This window comes from Tauraco erythrolophus, chromosome 3, assembly GCF_009769465.1.
Source record: "Tauraco erythrolophus isolate bTauEry1 chromosome 3, bTauEry1.pri, whole genome shotgun sequence".
Lineage (NCBI taxonomy): Eukaryota > Metazoa > Chordata > Aves > Musophagiformes > Musophagidae > Tauraco > Tauraco erythrolophus.
In genome coordinates, this window is record NC_141467.1 from 5282338 (window position 1) to 5297848 (window position 15511).

Consider the following 15511-nt stretch of genomic DNA (forward strand, 5'->3'; position numbering starts at 1 on the left):
TTTGGATGCCTGAAGGAAAGCTAGGGTAATCATAGAGCACTGCTTTTCTCACTGGTGGAAAGGGTTCGTGCTGCCTGCACTGGTGTTTCCCACCCCATGCTGTCACTATTTCTTCCACTTCAAAAACATACCTGCCTCTGCCGATGTCGTGTGAGCTCTGTAGTGTTGAGTACAGCTTGGAACCACTTCTTTGGTAACGAGGAAATGGAAATCTTGCAGATTTATCCAATCTTGTTTGTTTGCTGTTCTTTTCCCATAGGCCTCTTCATGAATGCAATCAGGGTACATGCAAGAGAAAAATGTGCAATACCACGTGAAGAAAATGCCATTTCTTAATGTTTTATGTACATGACAAATTTTTTTACTTGAGCAGGAGTTCAGGCATTCAGATGGAAAGATTTTATCTGCCACAAAACTATGACATCAACACTCTCACAGGATGGAATTTCTGCAAACTTAGGTGTGATTGATCTAATTATTGACATTATTGTTGATGAATATGCCCCTTAAGAAATTTTTGTCCTAATGACAGACTATCTCTTTCTTCTTTACAAATTTAATAATAGTAATAGTAGGATTTTTATAACTGGGAGGAAAGTTACAGAGACGCTCACTGACATCTTCTACCTAGAAATACAAGATGTGTAACAATCTGATTCATTGCATTGTAGATTGCTTGTTTCTTTTTATCTTCTTTCTTTTTCCCCAAGAAAATGATTGCGATGTTATTGGAGAATGTTAATAGCTGATGAATTTGGAGTTAGCTATGTGCTGGAAAATGTATCTGTCTCTCTAAAGAGTGGAAGTCCAGTTGACTTTCTATGTTGGTGAAGAATGAATAGTGGTATGGTGTACAATGCCTAAAGTCTTCTTTATTGGGCAACATGCATAAATTCTAAACCTGAGCATGATCTAAAGCATCCTTTTTTTGCTTCAGTTGCAGATTAAATACTGATAGAGTCTTGCAATATGTAAAACTTCTTCCAGTCATCATCGCAAGAGCCTTGTGGAAAAAATTGAATGTGTAATTCTGAAATTTCACTGGGAGCTCTTTCTGTGATTTATATTCTGGTTGCCTGTTCAAAATAACCCAAATTTAAATAATTCCAAAAGGAACTGTCTGAGGGGAACAAAGTCTAAATGAAGGTAATACTACATGAGAGAAATATTTTTATGTTTTTATATTCATTTATTTATACCCATGTTTAAGTTGTAACCCACTGAGCAGAAATGTGTGAAAGTCAGGGCCTGTTACCTTCATCTCAGACTTCTCATTCATAACCAGGCTGCGATCTCGGGTGAGAGGAAATTTGCACAGTACTGAGGATAAGAATCTTTGGAACTAAGGGGGGAACTGTTAGCTCTCAGCTGCAAGCCCTGGGCGCGTTTCATCTTGTGGCCAATGTAATAATATTATATGCTGTAGTCAGTTTACTGCTTTACTTTCTTCTTTTGATGCATACATTTATCATTTGTCATCTCAGTGAAAGTGACCACAGAACTGGAGGGGTGAGAACAAAACCCCAAACATATAGGGATTTCATAAGAACTTGAATTTTAAGGAACTTCACATCTAATCTCAGTTCGGAAGGAGGAAATGAAAGTCAGTTCACCCTCAGCTGAAATTTTAGGCAAGATAAGAAAGATGTAGAAGATGTGGAAAAGAGTCTTTCCTCTACAAATACCAAATTCTCTAGTGAAGGCTAGGTTAAAACTTCTGCCTGTGACTGAAACCTTTGGTATAATTCTTCTTCATATCAAAGTAAAAATCAATACATTGGATTTAAGAGCAGGAAAAACAAATCATAGCATGGCAATTTTATACTGTTTTACTCTGAGATACTTTTGAGCTATTTGCTTCTTCAACTATACCATTTTTCATGATGGTTGATTGTTTTTGAAAGAGAAAAGTAATATATGATTTGGAGACGGGCAGGTAACTGATGCTTTTCAGCAGCTTTGTGTAACTGCAGATATTAAAGCACTAAAGAAATTCCCGTCTTCCAAACTAATTCATTGCTAGAATAATTCATGCTAAAATTTCCCATAAACTTTTCAAAAATGTCCTTGGACTGCTATCAAAGAACATCTGAAAATCTATTCAGACATGTTTTCAGTATATTTAAACATATTTTAGGTAATTATTACCTGAATGTAATATATGGAAGAGATAGAAACTAACTAGGCTGCCCAGGGAGGTGGTTGAGTCCCCATCCCTGGATGTGTTTAAGAATAGGGTGGATGATCTACTTAGGGATATGGTTTAATGGGGATTAGGGATGGTTGGACTCGATGATCTCTAAGGTCTTTTGCAACATAGAAATCTATGAATCTATGAATCTAACTAACAGAAATAGTTAAAACCAGTGCCAAAATAGCTTCCAAATCTGCTTCAAAATTCTGGATGTAAAATGAACTGTTCTTCTTAAATAGTACGACCAAATGGTATTTCTTTTGTGTTCTTTTCCTCCAGCATGCCTGTCTTCCTTCTAAAGGGCGTACAGATTTTTTTTTTTCCTTCTATGATGTTATGGCTTTTTTCTTTTTTTAATCCCTCGGCTTGGCAATATTGATGCTGCTGTAGGTTTGAACTGGCAGACTTTCCTGGGTGGATTGTAAAAGAAATTATTTTTGTACTATGCCGTGGTCTTTGGTGCAGTTCTTTACTTACCACAATTAATGGAAAAGAGGAAAAAAAAAAAAATCTCAACTAAATTACACTTTGTGCACTTTAGCCAGTAGAGGGAGCCAATATAAACCCAATGGCAATCGCAGAACATTTTTCAGTTGACAACAAATAATGTTTACACATTGGAAGGAGACTTAATAAGGTATTTTATAGTCTATACTGAATTATACATAAATTTTAAGGGGAACAGATGTGAAAACATAGGAATTGCTCCTCTAATTTAGTAACCTTGTTCCAATGGAGGCCAATACCAGATTGTTCAGATCAGGAGATGATGCTCTCATCAGGCTCGTTTGTGCTAACATTGGAAAACGGTAAATAGGGAGACTGCGAAGAAGTAGTAGGGATTAATCTTTATTCTCCACTGAAATGTTTTTGGTGGAAATGGCAACTTTTTAGTTAGGATACAATGGAAAACTTTAAATATTCCCATTAAAAAAAGGGACTGCTCCTCCAAAGCAGTATATATAATTGAAAAAAAAAAAAAAAAAGATATTTTAACTTCATAGTTTTTATATCCTGAATTGTAAAGACTCTTGTCCTAAGTAATAGAAGTGTACATTTTCTCTTATCCATATAAATACATACTCCTTTTCTCATCTTTTCATACTTATGTGCCTTGGCCGTATTTCTTGTGTATTATTGAAAAAAAAAATAAATTTGCTTTTATCCTTTTCCTTATGCTTTGGTATAGATATGAACACCTAATTGGCCTACATCCTTGTTTACACTTTTTTTTTTTTTTTAATTAAATCAATCCTGCCATCGTAGGTTTTCACTTGCAAGACTTGTGTCGTTAGGTTTGACTTCTCCAAAATCCTGTATGTTACTGCAGCTTTGGACACTGTGCTTCTGTTCTGACATTGTGTCAAAGGAAAGCTCCTTCTTGTCTTCAGGCACTTTTTTCAATCCTCACATGTAAAGGAATTTAAATAAATTTATGTGTTCCAGAGATCAGCCAATTATATAGAGGGATTTGGAGCATTTACAGTATGTGCGAGAACGTTTGTGTATGTAACTGGGAGTCATAAGAGCAATGTTTAGCTGGGCACTGAGGAACAAATATTTTAAAAGGCCGAAGTGACCTGGGAAGGGTACTCTTGAGGATGGGGAGAGGCTCATCCAGGGGTGATACAAGAACCTCAAATCAGCCCCTGGAAATCTCCTTTTCTGTGTGGTTTTTTCCGATTTGGGTGATGCTCTTCGGTGTCTCAGCCTGTGAAGATAAAGGCTTGTGTGAGAAGGAGTCTCTGGCCGGATGACGTGGAGTCATGGATTGGTGTGTCAGTCCCTCTGACCGAGGGCATTTATATTGCATTGTGTAATAGCACGTGTGAGTCAGGGAATTTGGGATTTCCTGGATGCTTTGAGATAGCAGTATTGAAGTGGAGATCCATACAGCTTTCTTTTACAAGTGGCAAATGATGAAACAGATACTTTACTTAGGATGGACGTTTACCACATCTCCCTGCATGGATCCATGTTTGTGCTATCTCTTCATACCACGATGTGCCAGCAGTTGCTGTATCTGCATCTGAAGCACGTTTGGGTATGGGAAGTGGTGCAGGCTGCATGCCTTTGGTGAGACCTGCAGCTCGATAAGCAGCGTGCAGCGCATCAAGTTTCAGGTGATGGTGCCTCTGGGATGGTGTTTGAGATGTTGATTGTGAGCAATGCATCAGTCCGAAGGTGCCTGAGAAATGGCCCTCCTTCTCTCAAGGAGCAGAGAGGAGCATACCAGGAGCAGAGGAACCTGAACTAAATCCACCATGTTAAGAAAAAGAAGAGCAGTGTTTTTTTGCTAGAATATCCTGAGGTGAATTTATTCTGAAGCTGCAGTTTGGCTGAGCAGTAGGAATAAAGGGCTTGGCTAGTTCAGGTAGGAACTAACTTCACTCTTGCAGATGTCTACCCGAGCTGTGAACATTGTATTATTCAGTATTTTCCAAGTTGTGGTGTATAAATCATACCATAATAAATACAGCTTCACTGGTCCGAGGGCCCACATTGTATTCTTTGTTATCTTCAGCTGAGAATTTGACAGCAAAGGGCATCAGAAGGTCTGAGAGATTTTCATAATGGTCAACAGTCTAGAAAGTTTGGAAGCCACTAGTGCATCTTTTCTATATAAAGTATTTTTTCAAACTTTGTCTTCCTTTGTCTCATCCAGCTAGAAAACGTAATCTAACAATGCTTTTCAGAATAAAGCAGTTAAATCTATTCAATGCTATATTTAAATTCTGCAGGACAAAAAAAGAGCAAAATATCTGCAAGTGTATTTGGGAAGTCGAGGGTGCTTAAAAATAAAGGAATTTCTATCACCACAGGAACAGAAATCTGAGTCTTGTCATATATATCTCATTATAACTGATATCTGTGGAGCAGTGTTGCTTTTTCTTTGCTGTTCAGAAACATCTGTATGGTTTTCCCTTAAACATGGCAAAGATTTTGGGTTTTTTTTCACAAACACTTTGTGTAGATTTAAAAAAAAAAAAAAAACAACAAACGAACAAATAGAAATAACCTTTCTTCACTGTAATTGGAGGACTGAAAACAGAAGGATCCAGAAAGATCTCTGGCACCCGAAAGTACGTGTATGGGGGTGCATGTTTGCAAGTTCATCATCGTGGAGGCTGATTGGGACTGGCATTAGGTTTTCTTTTTGGTGAGCCATCTTCAAGTGGCGTCATCTTCATCATTCCCGATCCATTGGTTGAGTGTTACAGCAGATAGAAAATGTTGTGGAAATGGTTCGCTATTTGTAAGTGGATTTAGAGTGCAGCTGTTTGTTTATTTATAGGGACATTTATCAGGGCCAGTGAGCCAAAATGTATTCGGTGCAGCAAGGCTGAGTGTTGCCACATGCAGATCCTCATGGAGAGCTAGTCTAAGTGCCAATTTGTCTGTGAGTGTAAGTACCTGAGCATTACATGTGTTCATTATCTTAATTGCTGCTGTATGCATGACTGGCAGGAGGAATACACAGCTGCATTGTGGAAAGACAGGATGTAGTCCTAGATCCTTCTGATCTGAAACCTACTATGAATGCCATCCTGTAAAGAGACGATCTTGGGCTGAATCCTAAATGTATGGATAATGAAGTGATGTGAGATTTTAAAAAGTCTGTCAAGTGACTGAAGAAATGTTGGGGTCTTGATTGAAATCACAACGTGTCTTCTGCCCTCCCTGCCAGGCTGAGCAATACCATGAAGTGCTTTTAAAGGAGCATAGCTGTTTGCATTTGTCCTATTAAAACCCAGTGTCTTCTGGCCATTACATGTTACCAAATTTGACTTTGTTCTTATTATGAGCTAAATTGTGAGTAAATTTCATGCCACACAGTAAGGTCACTTCCATTCCTTTCTGCCTTCTTCTTTGTAATGCAGCATCAGTCAGATATGCTGATAAATCCTGGTAATTACTATTTTTTTCAACTTCTGCATGATGACACAATATTCACTGTTTTGACACCTTCACTTAAAGAAAAAACTTCTTGTCCTTACACTACACAGACGTGTAGGTGCTCAATTCATGGCTACAGGAAATTTCTATTTTGGTAGTAATAATGACTGATCATATTCAATACAATAAAGAAGTGTGTTTTATTTTAGTCTGCACTGAAGGAATAAATGTACGTGAAATTGTGGCATCTGAGATGTGTCAGTGTTTTGTGCAAGTCTATCAGACTTTTTTTTTTTCTCCATTTCCTCAGGTATGTGCTTAAGAAAAATTGACATCAAAAAGGAGCGACTATAGGTGATTCTTCATTTTATTCAAGCTTTGAGTTTCCTGGCTTTGTGTATATGGAAATGTGGAAGTGTTTCTGATCCAGGACATGTACTTAGCACAGTTCAATCACTGTAATAGTGAAATTGGTGTATCAGTTTAAAGCTGCTCGTGTTGACATAGTAATGTCGGTGAACGGAAAGAAGGGAATAAATATTAATAGAAGTGTAGGGCATCTTTTTTCCTTAGTATAACCCCATCCACAGCTGTGCTGGAGTTGGCAGGAGCTGATGGAGCCTCTATGGAGAATACCAAAATGCCTCTCCGTGCCTGACTGTAAGGGGGCCACCATCCTTGCTGCTACCTCTCTTTTGGGGACTCCGCTCAGGCTGTGCTTTCACAGCCTCTGTGAACTGGTGTAGATTCACGCCTGTGCCAAAAGTGACCCAGCCCTGTCCCACATGCCCGTGCCTCTCTTGGTGCTGCCAGTGTGCTGATAATTGATTACCGAGCTGGATTCGACCATTTTCATGTCCCTCAAAAGAAGCGTGGCCAGCAGGTCAAGGGAAGTGGTTCTGCCCCTCTACTCTGCTCTCGTGAGACCCCACCTGCAGTACTGCTTTCATTTCTGGGGTCCACAACACAAGAAGGACATGGAGCTGCTGGAGCGAGTCCAGAGGGCCAGGAGGGCCACGGAGATGATCCAAGGGCTGGAGCACCTCTGCTATGGAGACAGGCTGAGAGAGTTGGGTCTGTTCAGCTTGGAGAAGGCTTCGGAGTGACCTTATTGCAGCCTTCCAGTACTTAAAGGGGGCCTACAGGAAAGCTGGAGAGGGACTTTTTCCAAGGGCGTGTAGTGATAGGAGAAGGGGCAATGGCTTTAAACTGAAAGAGGGCAGATTTAGATTGGATATAAGGAAGAAATTCTTTACACTGAGAGTGGTGAGGCAGTGGAACAGGTTGCCCAGAGAAGTTGTGGCTGCCCCATCCCTGGAAGTGTTCAAGGCCAGGTTGGATGAGGCTTTGGGCAACCTGGTGTAGTGGAGGTTGTCCCTGCCCGTGGCAGGGAGGTTGGAACTAGATGATCTTTGAGGTCCCTTCCAGCCCAAACCATTCTATGATTCTCTTCTGCTGGGTTGCTTCTCATCCAGATCCGCCTCCCAGCCTGGCTCAGTGCACCACCACACGGACACTTGTCCTGGCACGGGGAAGGAGATGGTGCATATGGCTGGTTTGGCAGGATGAAGAGGCCAGCAGGTTAGAGGGCTGGCGTATGACTAAATGTATTTACTGTAGTTGTTCTTGCACATATTTTATTGCCACATCTGATCTAATCTACTAAACCAGAATTTTGCTTCAGACAGTTAATTGCAATATCAACATTTCAGGAATATTACAGTGATAAGGAAAGGTACTTCTGTGGACTTGTTGATACAAATGCTGTGTTTTAAAGGCAGCGTCCAGACTATCTGTTCCTTGCAGTGGTCTGAGGAACCAGTTTTAAGCTGGGGGGTGATGGGAGGAATGAAGGGAAAAGGAGGAAGAGAGTTTCATGTCTTAAAATATTGCTTATGGGGAAAATAACAAATAGATCTTCTGATGTGTAAATACGCTGTATTCTAGTTCAAAGCTGGGAAAATCCCTGTGGCCTGAAGGGTGTTTCTGGCTTACTAAGGGTAGTCTCTTCAGTCAATAGAAAGCAAAAATAGCTACCTGTAAAGGGTAGTTCAGAGCAGGAACATAATTTAGCCACTTCAGGTTTCTGTGTGAGGGAGCCTGTGTCTATCCATTGGCCACCCAGTGAGCCTACGATGATTAACCTCCCTAGGCTAATGCTGGCCTCTGTGAATACCCCTTGGCTTTGAAAACCATGTGCTGGGTGACTGATCTGCCTTGCTGACAGTAACTCACTTGTAGGGTGAGTATCACCTGCTTCTTCCAGCCAGTGCACAAATAATGCCAGTAGGGAGAAGGGGGTTTAATCTTTCAGGTGAGCACTTGGATAAAGAATCTGTTATTTAAAAGTGTAATACTTAGTTTTGTCAAGCTGCTGCCTTTTGGTTAGTAAAGATGTTTTTGTTAGACTGATGAATGTCGTGGTTTTAGGCTGATCCAGCAACTAAAACTCACACAGTCTCTCCTTCTCCAGTAAAGTAGAGAGGAGAGAAAAAAAACCCAAAGGGACTGAAGGTTGAGACAAGAACAGAGGGAGCACCCACCAACCATGGTGCTGGGCAAAACAGACAGGGCTTTCTCAAAGCAAAACAGTTTATTAATGGTTACTTAGAAGGACAAAGGGAAACAAAACCGATTACTTGAGAGGACAGAAAGAAACAAAACCAGATTTTAAAACCGACACCTTCCCCCCCCCTTTTCCTTTTCCTCCCAGCTCTACCTCCTCCCCCCAGCAGCACAGGGGCAGGGACTGGGGGAGTGCAGGTCAGTTCATTCCGTGCTGTTACTGCTGCTTCTCTCTCAAAGGAGGAGGAGTCCTTACACCCTTTTCCCCTGCTCCAGTGGATCCCCTACCCACGAGGAAAAATCCACAAACTTCTCCAGCGTGAGTCCAGCCCACAGGAAACAATCCTTCCCCACAGATTGCTCCGGTGTCTCAGGTACTTAGGGAGCTGTAGCCACTCGCTCGGGCGTGGGTCGTCACGCAGACTCCAGATGCCTCTCTGCCTTGTCATGCATCCCAACACGACCATCCTCAGGCTCAGGCGTCTTCTCCCCACGGGCTGCGAGTGGGTCTCTGCTCCACCGAGGCCGTCCTGGTTGCAGGGGGGGCCGCCTGCTATCTCACCATCAGCCGCAGGGGAAACTCGGCTCCGGCACCTCCTCCCGCTCCATCCTCACCGACCTGCTGTTGATGCGACTGTTTCTCTCAGATCTCAGTCCTCTCCAGGTGAACTCAGCCCAGTGGGCACCCTGGGAGTGGGGTGCCCCCGAGTTCCCCAGCTGGCTCCGCCGCCGCCATTCTCCGTGGGCGGCGCCGGCCCGACGCAGGCAGCTGCCCGGCCGGGAGCCAGGGAGCGGGGGCAGTGCCCTCCTCCCTTCTCTGCTCGATCCTGGGCGAAGCACCTTTTCCGGTTCCTTTGTCCTGACTTAAATAGGGCAATTCGCAGAGGCGCCCTATTGGCTCAACCCCGAGGGGGATGGCAGTCTGATCTGGTGGCCAGAACTAAGCCTAACCCGGTTCCAAAACCGGGGAGGTCGCAGGGAGCAAAACCCCTCTCCTGCCACCAGAACCACCCCCCCTCCACATCAAACCATGACAATGAATAATTGTTTTATTTGGTATTTCTCTTTTTTGTTTTGTATTTTCCTGCAGTGCACTGAGGAGATTAACTTGAGAGGTGTTTTCTCGCTCTGCCAGCCCAGTCTGCTTCTGACTCAAAATAAAGTTAAATGCTATGGATGGGAATTTTTTTTTTTTTTTTTATTCCCTCAACCCATTTTGCTGCTAGTTTGCGTGCCATCTAAACTCATACTCCTTCTGCAAGCATTGTGTCTGTAGGAACTGTGCAAAAGCTAGTCTTAATTAATTGTGCCCAGCATTTGTAGGCTACCAGAGGTTCACTTGAACTTTTTTTAGAGCATTTAGTGCACTGAAGGCATCAAACTGCAATTAAAACAACTTCTGTGGGCATCCATGAGTTGATAAGGTCACACACTGTTCATGGCATCTCCTGAGTAAGAGCTAGTTATGCTGGGAGGCTTATTGTGAAGAAAATCTCAATGCATGTTTTTTTCTCTGAGTTCTTGGTTGAGCGTGGGAAGGTGGAGGAGGAGGAGGAGGAAAGGGCACTAGAAACTTTCACAATTAGCTTGTTTTTTGTACAGCTGTAAGGATTTCCAGCAAAAATTCTCTTTAGAGTGTAAAACTTCCTGCTTGTCTCTCCAAGACACAGTGCCTCCAGTGAGGTGGCTTAGCGAGGGTGGTTTACTGGTCTCTCTGAGAGGGTGTAGATTTGCTGGTATGTATCTGTCCAGGATCTCCTGGCCAGAAACGTATGGGGATGTACAGCAAACAGAGATCCTCAACTTGCCGCAAATGTGGTGGAGAGTGGCCTCTACATGAAGAGCAAATCTGTCACATCCCAAATACACCCTGCCCCTGTGCTTTGTAATTTGCCTGGAAACCTCAGACAAAGACCATGAATCCTGAAATGCCCCATAGACAAAATTCCTGTACACAGAAAGATGCTGTGAGTGGGCAAATGCAGGAAAATGATAGTCCTTAAATGAATAAACTGTACCCAAGATGGATCAAGTATAAGCAGCTTAAGGTCTCATTAAAGTACCGAGGGTTTTTGTTGTTGTTGTTTGTTTTTGGTGGGTTGTTTTGTTGTTTTAAGTTCATTTGATTACAGCTTTCTAAGTTGCGTTTTTTTGTATCTCTCTTACATCATTTAATTACTAAAAAAAGTTGAAACTGTGATAAATACCATTGTGTATTGTAGTTTTTGTGATATAATTTACATATACTGTACAGTGTGCTTTGTTCTGCATGATAACTTTCAAAGTAACAGAAGCAGAAAAAAAGAGATGTATTCTTTATAAATTAATGTTTTCCTGTAGCTATAATCATATTATTTGAAGATAAGGTACAGAAATAAAACAAATCTTATTGTTTGAATGTTTCTGTTCCTGTGATGATTTATCTCTGTGTTTAGTGAACAGGATTTGTATAAAATCAGTCTTTACATTTGTCTTTCATGGTGCAGGTAAGATTCCCACTTAAATGAATAAAACCTCGTTCTCTGTTTGCATTTAGAAAGTCATTGATGCAAAACACTGATACTTTCATGGTTTTGTTTTAGTTGTTCTCCAACATTGAAGATGGTGAAGGCTTACAGTTGTTTGAGCAAGGTCATCGCACTGCGCACAAGCAAGAGTGTCACACCATGGAGGCAGTGAGGCTGGTGGAGTTCAACCTGAAGCAAGTGCTCACAAAACTCATGACCCACATCTTTGGTGACGGTAGGTTCTTGCACCTTTTTTCCTGCTGATGACTGTAGGCACCCGGACTTTTGAGAAACTTTTTGCTGCATAATAAAAACAAGAGGCTTAGGGGTGATGTTGACAGCTGGTACACTGAAACAGCCGTGTGGGTGGTTTTTTTTTTTTTTCCTAATGAGAGTTACAGTAATTTTAGGAGTCTTCATTCATATTCTTTACAATTACATTTTTGTCTGAAGTTTGGTCGGAGTTCCATCACAGTGTCTTTTAATGTCAGAGTAACTGGCTATTGATTGACGTTTCAGCTGTGACCTGTATTTATATGTTATTGTTCTTCAGTACTGTTATATCCACAGTACTGTTATATCCACACCTTATAAAATGATTGGCCACATCCCAGGAGGCCACACACACTCCTCTCTTGTTTTTCCGAAATGCTGGTGCACATAACACTGTGTTGAATCATCATTTTTTGGGGAAAATGTTTTGGTATGCAGCGTGTCAAGGTAACGTAGTGGGTGAGAATACAGGTGGGGACACATGCCAGACCCAACTACAGGCACTGGTCTGGCAGAAACCATGTGTTGGAGTAAAGGCAGTGTACTGGTCAGTGTGGGTCCTGCAAGGAGAGGCAACTCCAGCTCCAGTGCAAAGCTGTGCTAGACCCCCACCAAGCTGAAAAATAATTGGTTTTTTGGTACTAAGAGTGGAATGGAGAAGGGTAACGAATGTCTGTGTATACAAATGAAATATCTTCTCCTTGGAAATACCTCCTTTCAGTTTCAGGAGCTGAATTTATGAATGGCCTGATTCAAAGTTGCTATGTTGATGCTGTTTCCTGGCAAGGAGGTTGCTCTTCTGAACGGATTCATTTTTCTGTTGAGGAAATATGGGATAGTATTGAAATGCACGGGGTATCCTGGCTACTTTCGAAGCTCTTTTAAGATGCCCACTGCATTTAGAGCAGTAGTTCCAAGAGTGGATTGATAATGGTAGCAAGTCCTATATATGACTGCTTGAATGTTTCTCTGAAATTCTAAAGTTGAATTTACAGCAAGCAAAACTTTAACCAGTTTTTGTTCTATTCCGCCTAGACAAAGTTTTTTTAAGTTCCTCAGTTCAGATTTTCTTGTGGTTATGTTTTACTTCACAGTGGCCTTTTGAAACATACAAAATTAGGATCAAAGTGAGTAATAGTAAGAATGATATTTTTAGATAAACCTCAGATGCTAAGGTTGTTGTTTAAAGTGAGCAGTTTCTAGGAGTTATTAGTGATGCCTGAGACTGCAGTGACATCCTTCTCTAACTGTTGATAGATGCTGCACTTTAAGCTTCAGCGTGTTGGCTATTACTAGTTCTTCTAAAGTCCACACAGTAGCTAGAAAGACAGTAAAAAAGACGTTCTTCAATGATTGTAAACCAACAGACTAAAAGTAGGTGCCACCTTCTTACTGTAGGGATTTTCTATTTCTATCTCCTCAATATTTTTACTGAAATACAAGGACAAGATATAGTTAGTGATTAAAATTTAATTATATCTTTTTTTCTTTTTTTTTTTCTCCTCTTCATTCATGGAAATATTAAGCTCTCTCCCTGTCACCTTCTTGATCCTCTTGTAAGCTGTCAGTGCAAACAGGAAGGTAATATTCAAAGAAGAAAACTTCATGCCAGGCACTAGACATGTGAGATGGGCACAGTGCAAGTGACCTGGGGCACACATAATTAAATTTGCCTTTGACAGCTGTTGTCTTTTAACTTTCATTTTACGCTACACAAAACTTTTGATTACTTTGTTGTCTCAACTTCTGTATATTTTAACTTAAAATTTAAAACATCTTTTACTGCATTTATTGCTCTTGAAAAATTCTATATTTTTCCTTCGTGTGGATATTCCATAAGACCCCATGTGTTGTTAAAAGCAAAATTTTCATTCCTTTTATATTTCACATCAGGTGTGTTCTTTACAGCCTGCGCTGTTCTGTGTCACCAGAATATTGCCGTGAAGTTGCACATCTTTTCTAGCAGGATAGCGTGATCATAGCTCCAGTAAGCTACTGAAATGTTGCATTGTCAGACAGTGAGCTGTTATTCACAGGCAGATTGTTTGGATTGCAGGTTAAATCTACCACGAATGCACAGACGTGCAACTTAGTTTTGCATAAACTAGATAAGGCCTGAAGTCCTGGACTTGGATAGCTGTGCTTCTGCAGTGCTGCTCTGTGAATTTACCAGCTCAGGGTGATGGCGTCTGAAGGCAGGTCAGATCACGTACTTCCCCTTTCCTTTTTTCCCTTTTCCTTTTTTCCCTTTTCCTTTTTTCCTCTTTCCTTTTTTCCTCTTTCCTTTTTTCCCTTTTCCTTTTTTCCCTTTTCCTTTTTTCCCTTTTCCTTTTTTCCCTTTTCCTTTTTTCCGCTTTCTTTTTTTCCCCTTTCCTTTTTTACCCCTTTCCTTTTTTCCCCTTTCCTTTTTTCCCTTTTCTTTTTTTTCCCTTTCCTTTTTTCCCCTTTCCTTTTTTCCCCTTTCCTTTTTTCCCCTTTCCTTTTTTCCCCCTTCCTTTTTTTCCCCTTTCCTTTTTTCCCCTTTCCTTTTTTCCCTTTCCTTTTTTCCCCTTTCCTTTTTCCCCTTTCCTTTTTTCCCCCTTTCCTTTTTTCCCCTTTCCTTTTTTCCCCTTTCCTTTTTTTCCCTTTCCTTTTTTTCCCTTCTTTTTCCCTTTCCTTTTTCCCCTTTCCTTTTTTCCCCTTCCTTTTTTTCCCCTTTCCTTTTCCCCTTTCCTTTTTTCCCCTTTCCTTTTTTCCCCTTTCCTTTTTTCCCCTTTCCTTTTTTTCCCCTTTCCTTTTTTCCCCTTTCCTTTCCTTTTTCCCCTTTTCCTTTTTTCCCCCTTCCTTTTCTTCCCTTTCCTTTTTTCCCCTTTCCTTTTTTCCCCTTCCTTTTCTTCCCCTTTCCTTTTTTCCCCCTTTCTTTTTTCCCCTTTCCTTTTTTCCCCTTTCCTTTTTCCCTTTCCTTTTTTCCCCTTTCCTTTTTTCCCCCTCTTTTTCCCCCTTCCTTCTTTCCCCTTTCCTTTTTTTCCCCTTTCCTTTTTTCCCCTTTCCTTTTTTCCCCTTTCCTTTTTTTCCCCTTTCCTTTTTTTCCCCTTTCCTTTTTTTCCCCCTTTCCTTTTTTTCCCTTTCTTTTTTTCCCTTTCCTTTTTTCCCCTTTCCTTTTTTCCCCTTTCCTTTTTTCCCCTTTCCTTTTTTCCCCTTTCCTTTTTTCCCCTTTCCTTTTTTCCCCTTTCCTTTTTTCCCCTTTCCTTTTTTCCCCTTTCCTTTTTTCCCCTTTCCTTTTCATTTCAGATATGCCTTGCACTAGGTTAGTTTACACAATATTTAATGAGCCAGTTTTGCTTTACCTGACTCATCCCATACTATCTGGATAGCCTACTGTTGACTACAGATGCCAGTAAACAATATAACAAAAGTTGCTTAAAGATCGCTAAGTTGGCATGAGGAAGATCAGAGAGTTCCTAAAAATCTGCACCTACATTTCTTCCCAAAGTTTGTCTTTTTATTTATTTCTGGCTTTGCCAACAGTCAAAGGAATGATGGAAGTTAGAGTGGGGGAAAGGTCTGGAGCATGCAATCATCTTAAATACTTGACAATGTAAGATAGTTCTTTTTATGATGTTTTCTAGTGATATGCTATATCTGATTTTGCATTCTACAAGTGATGATCTTTCAGTTTCTTTCATGAGATTTTACTGCCAGGAAGCTATTTCAAATATTACGCCTAGAAATCACCTTTCTTAGTTTTCTTCTATGACCTCCAGATACGGTGCACCCTTAAAATCCACTAGTTTAACTTACACTTCCATATCCATGTGCAGATCTGTCAATGTACGAAGGCTGTTCTGTCTCGTTTTAGTTACCTTGTAATGAGACTTTCCCAGGTTAGCTGTCTTAGATTTCCTTATGAACTGGGTCTCTCCCAGCTCCAGTTCTTTCTTTAAGCCTTCTGTAGTTTGCCAAAAGCTTTCTGAACCCGGAGAGATTTGCAAGTAATGTTACTATAGCAAGTAGAAAAGAATGACTGTGTGCTGGTTCTGTGATTTGCTGCTTTATGTTAAATGGCCCCAAATTAACTCCTGTCCCATATTTATAT

General features: G+C 40.9%; 1 protein-coding gene across 2 annotated transcripts in view; it reads left to right on the forward strand.

The window, feature by feature from the left end:
• The window catches only part of FARS2 (phenylalanyl-tRNA synthetase 2, mitochondrial), a 276393-nt gene that overhangs the window by 61036 nt on the left and 199846 nt on the right, over nucleotides 1-15511 (forward strand). For both annotated transcript variants that reach the window (XM_086608977.1, XM_086608978.1), the window contains exon 4: nucleotides 11239-11398. In XM_086608977.1, coding sequence (XP_086465103.1) covers nucleotides 11239-11398 — 160 coding nt within the window. The remainder of the gene's footprint in view (nucleotides 1-11238; nucleotides 11399-15511) is intronic.